This window comes from Talpa europaea (assembly GCF_964194135.1).
Source record: "Talpa europaea genome assembly, chromosome: 3".
NCBI lineage: Eukaryota > Metazoa > Chordata > Mammalia > Eulipotyphla > Talpidae > Talpa > Talpa europaea.
Genome location: NC_140069.1, coordinates 326,418 through 341,710, shown reverse-complemented (window position 1 = coordinate 341,710; position 15,293 = coordinate 326,418). Strand labels below are relative to the sequence as shown.

The window sequence follows — 15,293 nt, the reverse complement described above, 5'->3', positions numbered from 1 at the left end:
GCCCACCGCACGGCGCTCGCGGAGCCCCCTCCTCCCTCAGCACCGCCCAGCAGGGAGGACAGGACAGAGGACTGCTGCCCGGACAGGCCGGGCTATGGGAAGGAAAGCCTTCGGTCATGGCTCCATGGCCAGAGCCGGGGTCCTCTCCTGCCTGCGCCGGGAAACCCGCCTGCGGGAGCCACAGATGAGTGTGGGGGGGGTGAGCTGCTGGATCCAGCTGTGCCTGAAGCTCCAGACTCTGGACCTCGGGCCGCGCTTTTCTTTCCAGGCACCGTCTTTCTTTCAGTGTAAGTCCGTCTCGGCCGGGTTTCTCCCGCCTGCCCTCCTGCTGCCCCGGCCAGAGCCCCTGACTGGACTCCCCGCTGCTCCCTCCGGCCCCCCGTGGCCTTCGGCATCCGACGACCGTGACTGCGGAGCCCCAAGCCCAGCGCTGGGCCGGCGTCCCGGGAGGGCTGGGCTGGGCCGCCCGACCCCAGCCCCCGCCCCGCGCGCCCGGGCCGGCCCCCGCCACGCCCCGGGCCCGCCCCGGCCTCCCGAGAGGCCCCGCGCAGAGCCGGCCCGCCCCGCCGCGCGGCTTCCGCTTCCCTGGCGGGCGGGGCCGGGGCCGGCATGCGGGAGCCCGGCGCGGAGCCCGGCGCGGAGCCCGGCGCGGAGCCCGGCGCGGAGGCGGCCGAGCTGCTGCCCTTTCTGGCGTCCGGGGCGAGGCCGGACCTGCAGGCGGCGGCGGCGCTGCACGTGCTGGCGCTGACCGGCTCGGAACCGGGCCGCCGGCTGCTGGCGGGGCAGGCGGCGCTGCTGCGGGCGCTGGCCGAGCTGGCGGGGGCCCCGGCCCCGGCCCCGGCCCGCGACGCCGCCCGCGCGCTCGTCAACCTGGCGGCCGACCCCGCCCTGCACGCGCCGCTGCTGGCGGCCGCGCCGGGGCTGCCCGCCCGCCTGCTGGGCCGCGCGCTGGACCCGCGGTGGCCCTGGGCGGACGAGGCGGCCGCCGTGCTGGCCAACCTCAGCCGCGAGCCCGCGCCGGGCGCCGCGCTGATGGAGGCGCTCGCGGCCGCCGGGCCGGGGGGCGCCGGCCTGGAGCGCCTGGTGCGCGCGCTCTGCACGCCCGGCTACAACGCCCGCGCGCCCCTGCACCACCTGGGGCCCGCGCTGGCCAACCTCAGCCGCCTGCCCGCGGCGCGCGCCTTCCTGCTGGACCCCGACAGGTGGAGCCGGGCGCGCGCGGGCCGGGGCGGGGGCGCTGCGCGGGCGCTGCGCGGGCGCTGAGCGGGCGCTGAGCGGGCACTGAGCGGGCGCTGAGCGGGCACTGCGCGGGCACTGAGCGGGCACTGAGTGGGCACTGCGCGGGCGCTGAGCGGGCACTGAGCGGGCGCTGCGCGGGCACTGAGCGGGCGCTGAGCGGGCACTGCGCGGGCACTGAGCGGGCACTGAGCGGGCGCTGCGCGGGCACTGAGCGGGCACTGAGCGGGCGCTGCGCGGGCGCTGAGCGGGCACTGAGCGGGCGCTGAGCGGGCACTGCGCGGGCACTGAGCGGGCGCTGCGCGGGCACTGAGCGGGCACTGAGCGGGCACTGAGCGGGCACTGAGCGGGCGCTGAGCGGGCGCTGCGCGGGCACTGAGCGGGCGCTGAGCGGGCGCTGAGCGGGCGCTGAGCGGGCGCTGCGCGGGCACTGAGCGGGCACTGAGCGGGCACTGAGCGGGCGCTGAGCGGGCGCTGCGCGGGCACTGAGCGGGCACTGAGCGGGCACTGAGCGGGCGCTGAGCGGGCGCTGCGCGGGCACTGAGCGGGCGCTGAGCGGGCACTGCGCGGGCACTGAGCGGGCACTGAGCGGGCGCTGCGCGGGCACTGAGCGGGCGCTGCGCGGGCACTGAGCGGGCACTGAGCGGGCGCTGAGCGGGCACTGAGCGGGCGCTGAGCGGGCACTGAGCGGGCACTGAGCGGGCGCTGAGCGGGCACTGAGCGGGCACTGAGCGGGCGCTGCGCGGGCACTGAGCGGGCACTGAGCGGGCGCTGAGCGGGCACTGAGCGGGCGCTGCGCGGGCACTGAGCCGGCCTTCCCTCCAGGCGCGCGGTCCCGCGGCTGCTGCCCCTCACGCAGTGCCCGGACTCCTCGGTGCGCAGGGGCGGCGTGGTGGGGACGCTGCGGAACTGCTGCTTCGACCACCGTGAGTCCGGGGGGGCGAGGGTTGCAGTGGAGGGAGAGGGAGGGGAGACAGATGACGCTGGGGCCCCTCTGGACGGCCCCGACCTTGCCGCCCCTGCCCCCAGGATACCACGAGTGGTTGCTCGGGCCAGAGGTGGACATTCTCCCCTTCTTGCTGCTGCCCTTGGCCGGGCCTGAAGAGTTCTCCGAGGAGGAGATGGAGCGTGAGTGCCTGGGTGGGGAGGCCTGCAGCGGCCAGGCTGCTGGTGTCCCGGGGCGCCCCTCGGGAACCTAGCTGGGCGTTCCCGATCCTGGCAGGCCCTTCAGGCGTGGGGCCCAGTAGTCCCCACCTCACCCTAGGGCTGCCCGTGGACCTGCAGTTCCTGCCTGCAGACAAGCAGCGGGAGCCTGACGCCGACATCCGCAAGATGCTCATTGAGGCCATCATGTTGGTGAGCAGGCCTGGCCGGTGGGCGCTGCCCCACGAGCTGGGCCTGACCCCTGAGTGACCTCTGCCTTCGCAGCTGACCGCCACAGCCCCTGGCCGGCGGCAGGTGAGGGACCAGGGGGCCTACTTGATCCTGCGTGAACTGCATGGCTGGGAACCAGAGCCCGATGTGCGGGTGACCTGTGAGAAACTCATCCAGGTGGGTGCAGGCGTGGGGCGCGTGCGTGTCCGTGGCGTGCCGGCAACTGCTCACCTGTCTCCCCCGCTGTAGGTGCTCATCGGGGACGAGCCGCAGCCTGGCATGGAAAACCTGCTGGAGGTTCAGATACCTGATGACGTGGAGCAGCAGCTGCAACAGCTGGACCGCCAGGAGCAGGAGCAGTGTGAGCGGGAGCGGCAGGAGCAGCCACTAGCCCCTGAGGCACTGTCAGAGGGCGCTGCGCCCAGCTGAGGCCCTGTGGCCCCTCCCAGCCCGCCTGTGCCAGCCCACCATCCAGCCTGCCAGCACAGCCGGCTCCCGACCCCCTTGAGGGCAATGAAACAGAGCCCCTGTGTCAGCGGCAGGTCTGTGCTGAGGGAGACTCGCCGTTGAGGCCCCCTAGCCTGCTCTGGGAGGATAACCAGGAGCACCGGTCAGCCAGAGCCCACCAGGCCCGCCTTGGGAATGGCCAGTGCGGCATGAGCTCCTCCCCGGGCCCTTCATCCTTAGTTCGTCCTGCCTGAGACCAGCCTCAGAGACCGACTCCTGGTGACAGTCTCCAGCTACCGTCTGTCCCAGGGCTCCTGGGTCGCACCCCCAGCCTGTCCTTGGAGTCCTGGCTATGTGCTGCCCTCTGCCCCGGCCAGCTTCAGTGCCTCCCCCGCCCTGGCCCAACCTGCTGCCCCTCCCCCGGACTCCTGCCCAGCACCGCCTGAGCCTCCCTGAGCAGCCCACCTTCCTCCCACTGCCCTCTGCCATGTGGAGCCTGGTTCTCTCCTGGCTTCTTGTGTGCTGCCCCATCTCCAGGGCCTCCAAGCACTCCCTGATGGAGGGCCACTTCCGGCCAGAATCCAGGGCTCCCCCCACGAGTGACGAGGTGCTTTGCCTGGCTCCTGTGAGGCCTGCTGTACCTCCTGGGCCTGGTACCCCTCCCTCGCCCCCCATTACATTTGTGACTTGGAGTCGTGTGGACCGTTGTTCTCCGGGTGTCCGCTGGGGCTTGGCCCGCACCTACCCTAGACCAGCACGGGCTCCACAGGATACACGCTTTATCTGGCCTCTCCCAGCCCTCAGTTGACCAGATGGTGCCCAGGCACACTCCCGATGGCGGACATGGAGCATAGCGACGGCGGCTGCCGGAGGGCACCCGGCCCTGCCCACCCTGCACCCTGTCTCCCGGGGCTCGAGGTGCTCTCGCCAGGGGCGTCCTGCTGCGGGGGGTGGCGCAGGCCCAGGAGCCCCCCAGGGGAATCCGAGTCCGCTCCGGGCTCCACGTCATCGCAGGGCCCAGGGAGCTGGCCCTTGGCTGGCTTCTTTGCCACGCACCACGTCTCTGGCTGCCGGTGCAGGTTGGGCGCCAGGGACCGTGTCCATTCACTTGCCCAGCCCGGGGACCCAGAGGCCTCCGGCGCGGGGCGGGGCACGGTGCGGAAGAGCCCGTGCGCGGAGGGCAGCATCCAGCGGTGCGCGGCCACCTGCTGCAAGCCCAGGCGGGAGTGCGGGCGGAGCTGGAGCAGCCCTCGGATCAGGTCCCGGCAGTCTGCGGGCGAGGGTCACCGCGGTGGTTCCGGGCCGACCACCTAGGCGCCCCCAGCCGGTGCCCACCACCAACATGGGACCCGGCGTGGTCTGGGAGGGGCCGCCGCCCTCACCTGAGGACAGGCCTGGCCGGAAGGTGGGGCCGCAGCGCATCAGGCGCAGCATGCAGTGAGGCTGGCGCTCCTTGAAGGGCAGCTTCCCCGTCACCATGGCGTAGAGGATGACGCCTCTGCGGGCAGGGGCTCTTAAGGGCGGGCCCTCCCCCCCTTGCTATTGCCAGGGGCGCCCTGGGGGCCACTCACAGGCTCCACAGGTCAGCCTGCTCCCCGTTGTACTTCCTGCTCATGAGGATCTCCGGGGCCGTGTAGGCCACTGAGCCGCAGAAGGTGCTGAGCATCGCGCTCTTGAGCCTCACCCGGCTGGCGAAGCCAAAGTCTGCAGGGGCGGTGCCATGAGGGGCCCGAGCCACGGCAGTCGCCGGTGGCTGCGGGGCACCAGGCTCGGGCTGCCCAGAGAGGCCGAGGGTCTGGTGCAGCAGCCATGTGGAGGCTGGGACCCCCGCGGGGTTCAGTGGGGTGGGCTGTGGCTCGGGGGTGGTGTGGCCCCAGGAGGGCTGAAGGAGGGGACGGCTGCACCAGGCGAAGGCAGGTGCCGGGACAGGGTGGCTGGGCACAGGCTCACCCGTCAGCTTGAGGAAGCCCTGGTCATCCAGCAGGATGTTCTCACACTTGAGGTCCCTGCGGTGGGGCGGGGCGGGGGGCGGATTGGCCTGAGCCTGGCTGGGCGTGGGGTGGCGGGGTGGGCGGGCGCTCATGCGGGGGGGCCCTCACCGGTGCACGACGCCCGAGCTGTGGCAGTGGGCCACGGCGCTGACCAGCTGCCAGAACAGCCCGCGTGCCTCCTCCTCCTCCAGCCCCGGGTGGTGGCGGCGGTCGGACACAGCATTGATGTGCTCCAGCAGGTCGCCCCGCGCCGCCAGCTCCAGCACCAGGTAGGAGTGCTGGCTGCTTTGGTAGGTCTCGTACAGCTGCACCTGCCACCCGAGAAGATGGTCCTGGCGCGGGAACGCGGCCTCTAGGTGGTCCCAGAGAGGGAGGGGCGGGCAGGGTGGGCAAGAGGTGTCCAGGGGCTGATGCTGGGGTGGGGTGGGGCTGGGGCTGTGCCCACCACATTCAGGTGCTTGTAGGTGGCGTTAAGCGATGAGATTTCCCGGGGTAGGAACTTGTGGGAGAATTCCACTGGGGCGTTTGCGGTGGAGACAATCTTGATGGCCACCTGTGAGGACGAGGCGGCTGCTGTGCCTGGACCACCGTTGGGTGTGCTCTGTGGGCAGGGCTGACCTCGGAGGGGGTGAGGCCGGGGCAGCGGTAACCTTGGCCTCCCTCCTGTCCTGGGCCTGTGGCCTGGGCTGGGAGGGTGGCCAGTAGGAGCCCTGGCCTCTGGCTCAGGCAGCATGGGGCGTGGGAAGGCACCTCTCACCATGGTATGGCGCTTGCCCCGCAGGTCGGAGGCCAGCCGGGGGTTGTGCTGAATACGCTCGTGGGTGGCGTGGGCCAGGTAGACCTTGGAGAAGGCCCCCGAGCCGATCTTCTTGGAGGAGAGCAGGTAGCCCCGGTCTCGGCACTCTCGCACCTGCTCCATGAAGGTGCCCTGCTCTGGCCTCTGCCTGCTGCTGCCCCTCATGGGGGCAGGCACCCCCGGGGGCTGGGGTGGCTGGGCACACCAATGTGGGGGGGGGCGGCGTTAGCCAGATAAGGCCGGACAGGGACCAGCACCCTTCAGGGCGAAACAAGATTTGAAAATTTGCTGGGTTGGGGCAGAGGCAAGGGAGTGACCAGGGCTGAGCCAGCGGAGGGAGGACAGGTATGGGGCGGGCGGGCTCAGGGAAGCCAGGGCGCATTCTGAAACAGAAGGTTCTAGAGCTGTGGCTGCATTGTGCCCTAGAAGGCTGTCCTGTTCCTGGGGCCTGCCTACCCTCAGCGTGTGTTGCTGGACGCTGCCCTTTGTGTGGCCAACTTTGGGGTGTGGCCCCCAAGGGCTGGATGCAGGGCAAGGTCCCAAAAGGCCTTTAAGGAAACTGGGGGAGCAAAGGCAAAAAGTGGGGTTCCTAAGGACATGAGGGTGGGAAAAGGGGATATGTGTGTGGCCAGTGTACTGAAAGAAAGAACCCCTCTTTCTTCAAGACACCAAGGTGTCGGCCAGATGGGCTGTGATAGAGGCTAAACACCAGGGGGCAGCCCTCCTCTGCTGAAGGCCTGGAAGCTTCCGGGGCCGGACCTGCACCTGCTGCAGGGACCCCTCTCCCTAACGCTCTCCTTGGATGTCCTCACACATCTCACGCGGCAGGGCCTGGGCCTGCCCTCACTCACACTTAGGAGGAAGGGGCCCTATGGGCTCTGGGCCCCGAGTCCTGCGAGTACTGGCACCCCCAGTTGCCGCGGACCAGCACAGCAGTGAACGATGAGGCCGTCTCAGGGTTGAGAGACGGCGCAGGGTGGTCAGGGATTCGGCTGAAGAAATGACAAACAGACACACTTCAAGGGAGAGTGTAAATCTGAGTGCGCTTTATTTGAGTCAGTGGTCAGTATATATATGTTTTCTAAAAGCATAGAAACAGTGAACATCAACGCAATCAGCTTGCTCATAGGTTTAGCTTATCATTGACAGGGCAGTGATCTATGTCCAAAATACATCTGGACCTGGCCGCATTCCTAAGTAGACAAGCTATTAACTCTTTTTTTTGTTCTATATAATTATATTTTTGTTGTACTAACTAGTACTACTACCTACTCATCTTTACTCATAATTAATTGTCATGGGTGAATTTATATTATGATGCAGTTAATATCAAAGGTACTAAAGTCAAGCACATAATAGAAAGATTATTAAACCAACAATTCTATTATAACACAGTGTTTAGTAATGTTTCATTTGCATTAGCCTAATTATTAAATTACGTATGTTTTTTTACTTGATCTGAACTTTATTTATTTATTTTTTTAAGATATCAACTAGACTTTTTTTTTTTCATACCATCTTTCTTTTTTTTTTTTGTACAATTGCAATCCCCCCATTCTGACCCCAATCCCTCCCCTCCCGCCCCCCACCCCCCAAAAAGTGTCTCTGGTTCATAGTTTTTGTTGATTTTGATTTTCACTTTCTTATAGTTATTCATTTTCCTGGTCCCTTATTTAAGTTTTCTAGATTCCTGCTATGAGTGAGACCATACGTATGTTTTTTAATTAGCAATCAATGACCAGAAAAAGGAAAGATTTTAGAAAGACGGTTGTAGCAGAATAAAGTGTGTGGGCCTTGAGAAAGCGAGATAAGGTTCCAGGTGGTCAACATTTCTTTTAATCATCTTTGTGGCAGCTTCTGGTGGTCGTTATCTCTGGGCAGGCATTCGGCTTCTCTGCATCTTAGGGAGTTTGCTGTTCTCCCCCTGCGCGCATGGTTCCTTGCCCACGCCGGACCTCAGGGACTATGGCAACAGCCATTAGCCCTGAAGGTCACTGCAGGGGGAGGTGCAGCACCCAGTGGTCTGCAGCCATGGGCGCTGCTGTGTGTCAGGTGCCGTCCTGAGCGGCAGCCCCTCACTGCCACGCTGCAGTGGATACCCCTGCGGGCAGTTTGCCTCCACTGTCAAATTGGAGCTCAGCCACATCAGGGGACGCACTGGGGCCTGTGATGGCACAGCAGCCAGGCTCCAGCTGCCTAGCTCTGCTGCGAGCTGGACACGTCAGTGACGGCAGGCTGCTGTCCTGGAGGAGCCCGTGGGGCTGTGAGTGGCCTCTAGCTGGCTGCAGAGAGCCCTGGCTCTGCCAAGTTGAGCTGCAAGACCCAGTTCTTGTCCAGCGAGCTGCTGGAGACCAGTGCCTGGCGTCCCGTGCCCTGCAGTGCTGGCCTGGGGCCCGGGACAGTGCTATGGGCACGCTGCTGGGCGGGCCGCCCACAGAGCTGTCTCTGCCGCCCGGGTGTCAGCACTCCAGAGGGGCCAGCTCTGGAGCCAGGGCAGTGTGAGGGGGAGCCGCTGTGGTGTCGGTGGGGTAGCATGTCGCTGAGCTGCTGCCGTCCCCCGCTTGGTGCCAGTGGCCACCCTGCCAGGCCCCACGGTGCTGGACACAGCAGCGGTGAGCGGGCGCTGCCTGCAGAGACAGGCAGGGCACACAAAGGTCATCAGCTGTGCCCACCCTCCTCCAGTTTCCCCCAGGCCGCCGTCTGTTCCACATGATTCAGTTCAGGAAGCCCTCAGAGGCTGGAGGCAGACGGTGCCACGGGCCTTTCTCAGGGTGTGCCTGAGCGTGGCTGCCAAAGGGGCTGTGGGACATGCACCTGGCTCTGGGCTCTGGAGGGCCTTCCAGGTGGGCCCGCAGGCCAGGAGGTTGAGCAGGTGGGCTGTGTGGGTCTCCCTCCCCCTCCTGCCTGGCTGGGAAGGCTTGAGTGGGCCCCACCTCGAGACCCCTGTTCCAAGGGCCATCTCTGACCCTCCCTACAACAGAATAGCCTTTTTTTTTTTTAAAGATTTGATTTATTTATACAAGCACGGGGTACAGTCAGAAGCGCGGGAGGGTGAGAGGATTCACCAGAGCCAGAGTGGGGAACAGAACAGGCATACCTATGAAATACACTGCTGAGGGGAGCAGCGGGCGGCAGGAGAGGTCTGCGCGCCACGTGGGACCCTCACCGGCGCCGGGGATCAAACCGGTGCTGCAGAGGCTGCGGGCAGCTTCGTAGCCCAGCGCTCAAGCGCTGCACTGGGGGAGGCCCAGAATAGCCTTTTTTTTAAGCTTTATTTATTTATGCATACAAGAGCTGAGGTGCAGGGAGTGAGAGGGCTCCCCAGAGACAGAGCGTGCAGCAGAACCGGCAGATCCACGGGAGCCCACTGCTGAGGGAGCAGCGGGAGACAGGAGGGGTCTGCTGCGCCCCGAGGGTCACTCCCTGGCCGGGGATCGCCCTCAGGCGCAGCGGCTGCCGACAGCTGCATGGTGCTGGGGCTCAACCCCCGCGCCCCAGGGAGCCCGGAAGTCCTCTCCGTGGGGCCGGCTCCGCGCTCTGGCCGCGGTGGCCGCGGGGCCCGCCCGCCGGGCGCACCGTGGTCTCGGGCCTCCGGGCTCACTTTAACCGGCGACCGCACCCTCCTCCGGCGCCCGTCCACTCCCGCGCTTCCGGCAGGGCCCCCGCCGCCATGTCGGGCCCGTGACCCGCGCAGGGGCCAGGCTGCCCGAGCGGCCGCCTCTCCCTCCCCGCCCGTCCCTCCCGCGTCTCGCCCCCGCCCCCAGGCCGGCTCGTCCGGACGCCCGCGGGCTGCCGGCAGGCGGCGCCTCGCGTGTCCGGTGCGCCCGGTGCGCCGCCCGCGGCCCGGCTCCGGCGGCGCGGGGCGCCCAGCGCGGGCCCAGCCTGACGAGTAACGGGCGCGGCGAGCGCGCGTCCAGGCCGGGCCCGGGGGCGCGGCGAGGGGCGGGGCCAGCCCCGCGCGCCTGCGCAGTGACCGGCGGCCCGGGCCAGCGCTCGCGCCCTGCGTCAGGTGCGCAGTCACACGGCGGCCCGGAGCTTGCGCACTGCGCGCGCGGGGGCGGCGGGCGGGGCGGGGAGCGCGCGCGCGAGGGACGAGCCTCCAGCCAATGGGCGCGGGGGGCGGGGCGGGGGCGGGGCCGCGCCGCCGCGCGCCGGGCCGCGGTTGGCCGGAGGCGGGCGGGGGCGGGCCGGAGCGCGGGACCCCGCCCACACCGGTGGCGGCGCGGCGGGGGGCGGGGCCGGCCGCGGCGCGGCGGCGGCTCCTCAGGTGAGCGGCGGGGTGCGCGCCCCGGGCGAGGCGGGGCGTGGGCCGGGGGCGGCCGCCTTGGCTCGGGCCCAGTCGGCGGCGTCGCCGCGAGGTCACCGGGGGAGGGCGGGGCTGCCCGGGCCGCCCGCCGCTTCCTCGGGCTCAGGTGCGCCCGGCCTCGGCGGCGCGGCAGGAGGCGCGGGGTGCCGGCTCCGGGGCGCGCGGGGTCCCTGGCGTGAAGGGGGGCGCCCCGCCGCGGCCCGGGGCGCCCCGGGGCCTCACCCCGCGCGGGCCCGGCCGCGCTTCCTGCTTCCTGGGGCCGCAGGGCGCCTGCCCCGGCCGGGGGCGGCCGCGGCGGCCCGCGGGGCCCGGGGAGGGCGGGCGGCGGGCCCCCGCGGCGCGCGCCCCGCGGCTCCCTGTGGCCCCGGGGCCCCCTCTTCCCGCGGTGCCACGCAGCTGCCCCGGCCCCGCCCCCGGCCCGGCCCGCGGCCGCGGGAGTTCCTGGGCCGGGGAGGTTCCCTGCGGCGGCCCGGCGGGTGGGGGCGCGGGACCCGCCCGAGGCTCGAGCGCGGCGCGGCGGGCCCTGGGGACGGCGGCCGAGTGGCCTCTGGGGCTGGCTTCGGTGCGGGCGGCGCTGTGCCCTGGAGCCTGGGCTGGGGGACTGTCTTGGGGGCAGGGGCCACTTCCCATGGGCCTGGGGGACAGAGGGGCCTCGGCGTGGGGAGGGTGGCGGAGGGTGAGGCTGAGGGCGGGCGCATGGGGGGGCGGGTCCGCGGGAGGCTGGTCGCGGGGTAGTGCTGGGGCTGGGGTGCTGCGTCATGGCACAGGGAGCCCTGTACGCGGGCCTCGCTGTCAGGCCCGCGGGCGTCTGTGGGGTGAGCTGCAGCCAAGCCATATCACCCTGAAATGCGTGTCCAGGTGCGATGTCCACCCCGCTGGGGGTTCTCATCCCAGGCTGTTGGCCTGCGAGGCGGCACCTGCGGGTCAGGTGAGCCCTGCACACAGGTGTGTCTGCTCAGCCTCAGGTGAGGGGGGCGTGGCTCTCCCTGGCTGAGCTGCTTGTGGCTAAAGACCTGCTCACAACCAGCGTTCAGGCCAGGCAGGGTCACTGTGGGCTGGGGCAGACAGGGAGAGTTTGGAGCCCTCTGGGGGCCTGGGGTGGGAAGGATTCTGGAGGCCTTTGGTGTTGAAGCGGGGACCAGGACACTGGCATGCCGGGCAGGGTCCGGGGCCAGACACACTCTCCCTCCTCTTCGGGCTGGTCCTCTGGCCTCGTGGTCTCGCCCCAGAGGCCGCACCCCTTTGTTGCTCCCTCAGCTAGGTGAGCACCTATGCCTGCGCTGGCACCCCTGGGCCCAGGTGTCCACAGTTGGACGAGGGCAGGCCACAGGTGCGGAGGAGGCCAGCGGCAGGCATATAGAGCCTGATGACCTCATGTGCCCTCCACAGGCCCTGGACATGCCAGCTCTGGCTCCTGTGCCAGGGGGGCATCTGTGGGTGAGCCTGCACTGCATCCCCCGTTACCCACAGGCTGAGCACGGGGCCAGCCCCACAGTAGTGCCTGGCCAGGTGGCCCAGGCACCTCACCATGGGGTTGCACTGGGCAGTGTTGGAGCTGCCTGGTAGGGGGCCCTGGCCTCTCCATGGGAGCGTCCACCTCCCCAGTGGGCACTGGTCTTCTCCCATCTGACGCCTGGGAGCTTCTGCACAGTATGGATGGTGGGCCAGGCCTGACCACAGTGTGACCACTCGATCATGGCAGCGGCAGGGCCCTGCCAGTGTCCTCCCAGGGCTGCCAGGACGAGCTGCCGCTGCCAAGAGGCCGGGCTGTGGGGGGTGAACACCACTGTCCCAGGCACAGAGCTGGCAGGGATTGGGGAGGGAGGTCTGTGACGCCCCCACTGTCCCTCAGGGTCTCCCTCTGCCCGCCCCATGCCTAAACCCTCCCACCCAGCACCCTCAGTGTTCCCCTCTCCCAGTTGTAGATGTGGGCACACACAGCCACGGAGGCTTTGGTTCTAGCCCCCGGTGAAAACAGCTTTCACAAGTGTCCTGCGGCCAGCAAGGACACGTGTCCCTCCTGCTCCTGGTGGCTGGAGAGAGGTGGGGACACGCTCTTTTTCTTTCTTTTTTTTTTTTTTTAAATAGAGGCATGTTTTATTTATTTATTTGTTTGTTTGTTTTTGTTTACACAAGCACTGGGTACAGTCAGAAGCGCGGTTGGGTGAGAGGATTCACCAGAGCCAGAGCGGGGAGCAGAACAGGCAGAAGGAGCGAAGTACACTGCTGAGGGGAGCAGCAGGCGGCAGGAGAGGTCTGCGCGCCATGCGGGACCCTCCTCTGGTGGCCGGGGAGCAGCCGGGGATCGAACCGGCGCGGCAGAGGCCGCGGGCAGCTTCGCAACCCAGCGCTCAACCGCTGCGCCACCGGGGAGGCCCCCACGCTCTTTTTCTTGCCGAGACCCTTGTTCCCAGGCACTGAGGGCCGTGTCTGTGGGGTAGGGTCCGCCGGGACAGGCAGGCATAGTGCTCAGGGCGGTTCAGGTGGCCGTGGGGGCGGGGGGGCAGCAGGAGGGTGGGCAGGACTGCAGGAGGGTGGGCAGGACTGCAGGACTACAGGGTCTCCGGGGGCCGGGCTGTGGGGGCCTGTGGCCTGGAGGGCAGGGGCCTGGCTGCTGCAGCGCTGGTGTCCTGCCCCTGCTCTCGGCCTGCCGGTGTGGAAGGGCAGAGTGTCCCACAGGACCACAGTCTATCAGGTTTTTATTTGTAGGTTCTGCTTCGGGCTTCATCATGGAAAGTTTCTTCTCTTCTCTCAAGAAGCCGAGTCATCTTTAAGCTCTAGGTTTGGGTCTGTGTGTGGCGTAGATGCAGGCTGACGCGCCCCGTGCGGCCCATGGGCGCTGGCCCTGCCCTCCTGGGCGTCCACTTGGCCTTTTTCAGTCTGGAAATCAGCCGGTGTCGCCCCCAGCCCCCTGGGTGGTCTGGCTGTGCCAGGCCTCCCACATTCCTGTGCGTGTAGAAGCAGCTCGCAGCGCCCGCAGATGCCTGTCGGGTCCAGCCGCGGGGCGGGTAGGGTCCCCGCTCTGCGCGGCGTGCCCTCCAGTTGCCCCGCACAGTTAGACGCCTCAGGCGGCGGCGCGGTCAGCGTGGCAGGCTGCCCTGCTCGTCTGCCGCCAAGCCCGGCCCCAGCGGCACAAGCTCACTGGGCGCTGGCTGCCGCCCACGGCTGGCGCGTGCGTCACGGGTTCTTCTGCTGGTTTCCTGTCCCGCGACCCTCTAGCCGCCTGGGTAATGCAGGCTGGACCCCGCGTGGCCCCCGGGGCGGTGAACCTGGGCCCCGTAGGTGTGTGGGCCGGGTGGCGGGGTCTCTGTGCCCGCGAGCTTCGACGGGCAGCCTTGAGAGGCGCGGCGTGTGGTGAGCGCCTTTGCTGCCTTGCGCGAGCCCGTGCCGAGAACTTCATCGGCTGCTTAAAGACACAGCGCGGCCAGGCGGCGCGCCCCTGGGGCTCGATGCTCCATCCTGGTGGGGCGTCATGGGTGTGATTCCGGCGTCCGGTTAAGAAGGTTCGCGCTGCGGCCAGCGTTTTCCTTGTGTGTCTTGTTTCTGTGCAGTGTAAGCAGCGTGATGCTGGCCTTGGAAGGCGATGGAAGGTCTCCCCTCATTTTCATTTTTTCTGAAACAGTTTGTTCAGGGTTGGGGTCATTCCTTCCCTGGATGCCAGGTAGACCCAGAGAAGCCCTCGGGCCAGTGTCCCCATGGAAGAGCTGTGGTCAGCCCAGGGCCCCCGCAGGGGGCCACTCACCGGCCTGGGTTTCTCGCTCACTGGCCGTCAGGTGCGGCTCCCAGGGCGCTGGTGGCTGCTGTGAGTGGTGCGTGTGCTGCTGTGGGGCTTTCCCCGGCAGATGGGTCTGTGGCTCCGCCTCCCCCGCCTTCCCCCCCCAGGTGGTGGCTGGTCTCTTCCCCGTCTCCCAGGCTGGAGACCAGCGGCAGTGCTGGCCTGGGCGGCCCTCAGTGCCGTGAACTGGGGTGCAGGCCAGAGGTGCAGGGGTGAGAAGACTCCCCAGAGACAGAGTGGGGAGCAGAACAGGCGGATCCACTGAAACACACTGCTGAGGGGAGCAGCGGGGAGACAGGAGGGGTCTGCTGCGCCCTGTGGGCAGCTCCCTGGCAGGGGATCACATTCAGGCCACAGTGGTGACAGCCTGAGACTGAACCCTTAGGCTGCCAAGGAGGCCCAGCTGCATCTAGTTTCTTAAAGAAGCTGATGTCACTCCTTTTCATGTAATGCTATCAATTTCCCACAAATTTTGATTGTCTTTTTTTTTTAAGATTGATTTATTTATGCATACAAGAGCTGGGGTACAGGCCAGAGGTGTGGGGGTGAGAGGCTTCACCAGAGACAGAGTGGGAAGCAGAACAGGCAGACTGACTGAAGTACACTGCTGAGGGGAGCAGCGGGCAAGACGGGGGAGGTCTGCTGCACCATGTGGTTATCTCCCTGGCCAGTGATCGAACTCGTGCTGCAGAGGCTGCGGACAGCTTCCCAGTGTGGTGCTTAACCTCTACGCCCCCAGGGAGGCCTGTCTTTATTCTCCTTTACTTCAAAATGCTTTCTAATATCACGTTTATAGTGTTTCCACTTGTGCATTATTTTGAAGCGTATTAAGCACTTCTTGAAAGTTTGGGGTGGCTTGGAGTGCATCCTCCTGTTGGTTTTGGTTTAGTTTCGTTGTGGTCACGCCTGCTGGCCTCGGGGCTCCCGTGCACTGCCATGTCCCCTGTCTCTGCCCCGTCCGCATGGACTTTGTGTCGCTTGTCCTGCCGACCAGAGACAGGGGCCCTGTGGAGTCCCTGCCACAGCTCGAGGCACGTCTCGGTTGCTGCATCTCCAAGGCCCATGCTGATGTCCCTGTGGCCACACTGGCTCCAGGGGCCGGCCAGCCCGCCCCTTGGCCCCGCCTCCCCCACCCCCCACCTTCTGCTTTTAAAAACACGCTCACATAATTGGGGATACCCCCTCAGTTCCTTCACCACCTGGGAGGGCCTGGGCATCTCAGGGGACATGCTGTGGCTCTGCTGCCCGTTACATCCCTGAGTGACCAGGGACCCTGTGCAGCCCCTCTGTGTCCAGCCCCGGGGTCTGCAGCCTCCACCTCGTGCCCTCCTACCCCGGTGCCCTTGGCAGGTGCCGGCATATCCAGAC

At 67.5% G+C, this 15,293-nt stretch overlaps 2 protein-coding genes across 2 annotated transcripts; one reads left to right on the top strand and one right to left on the bottom strand.

The window, feature by feature from the left end:
- Positions 1–609: 609 nt before the first annotated feature.
- HGH1 (HGH1 homolog) lies at positions 610–3,649 on the top strand (the record flags this gene model as incomplete). Its single annotated transcript, XM_084229637.1, has 6 exons — positions 610–1,202; positions 2,062–2,162; positions 2,266–2,364; positions 2,501–2,592; positions 2,665–2,787; positions 2,860–3,649. The coding sequence occupies 6 exons, from the start codon at positions 610–612 to the stop codon at positions 3,037–3,039; spliced, it is 1,188 nt and encodes a 395-aa protein (XP_084085763.1). The 3' UTR covers positions 3,040–3,649.
- Positions 3,650–3,857: 208 nt separating this feature from the next.
- Positions 3,858–6,009, bottom strand: LOC311168266 (testis-specific serine/threonine-protein kinase 5-like; the record flags this gene model as incomplete). Its single annotated transcript, XM_084229636.1, has 7 exons — positions 3,858–4,327; positions 4,440–4,555; positions 4,629–4,761; positions 5,008–5,063; positions 5,157–5,359; positions 5,494–5,601; positions 5,806–6,009. 7 exons carry the CDS (start codon positions 6,007–6,009, stop codon positions 3,858–3,860), a joined length of 1,290 nt encoding a protein of 429 aa, XP_084085762.1.
- Positions 6,010–15,293: the final 9,284 nt, after the last annotated feature.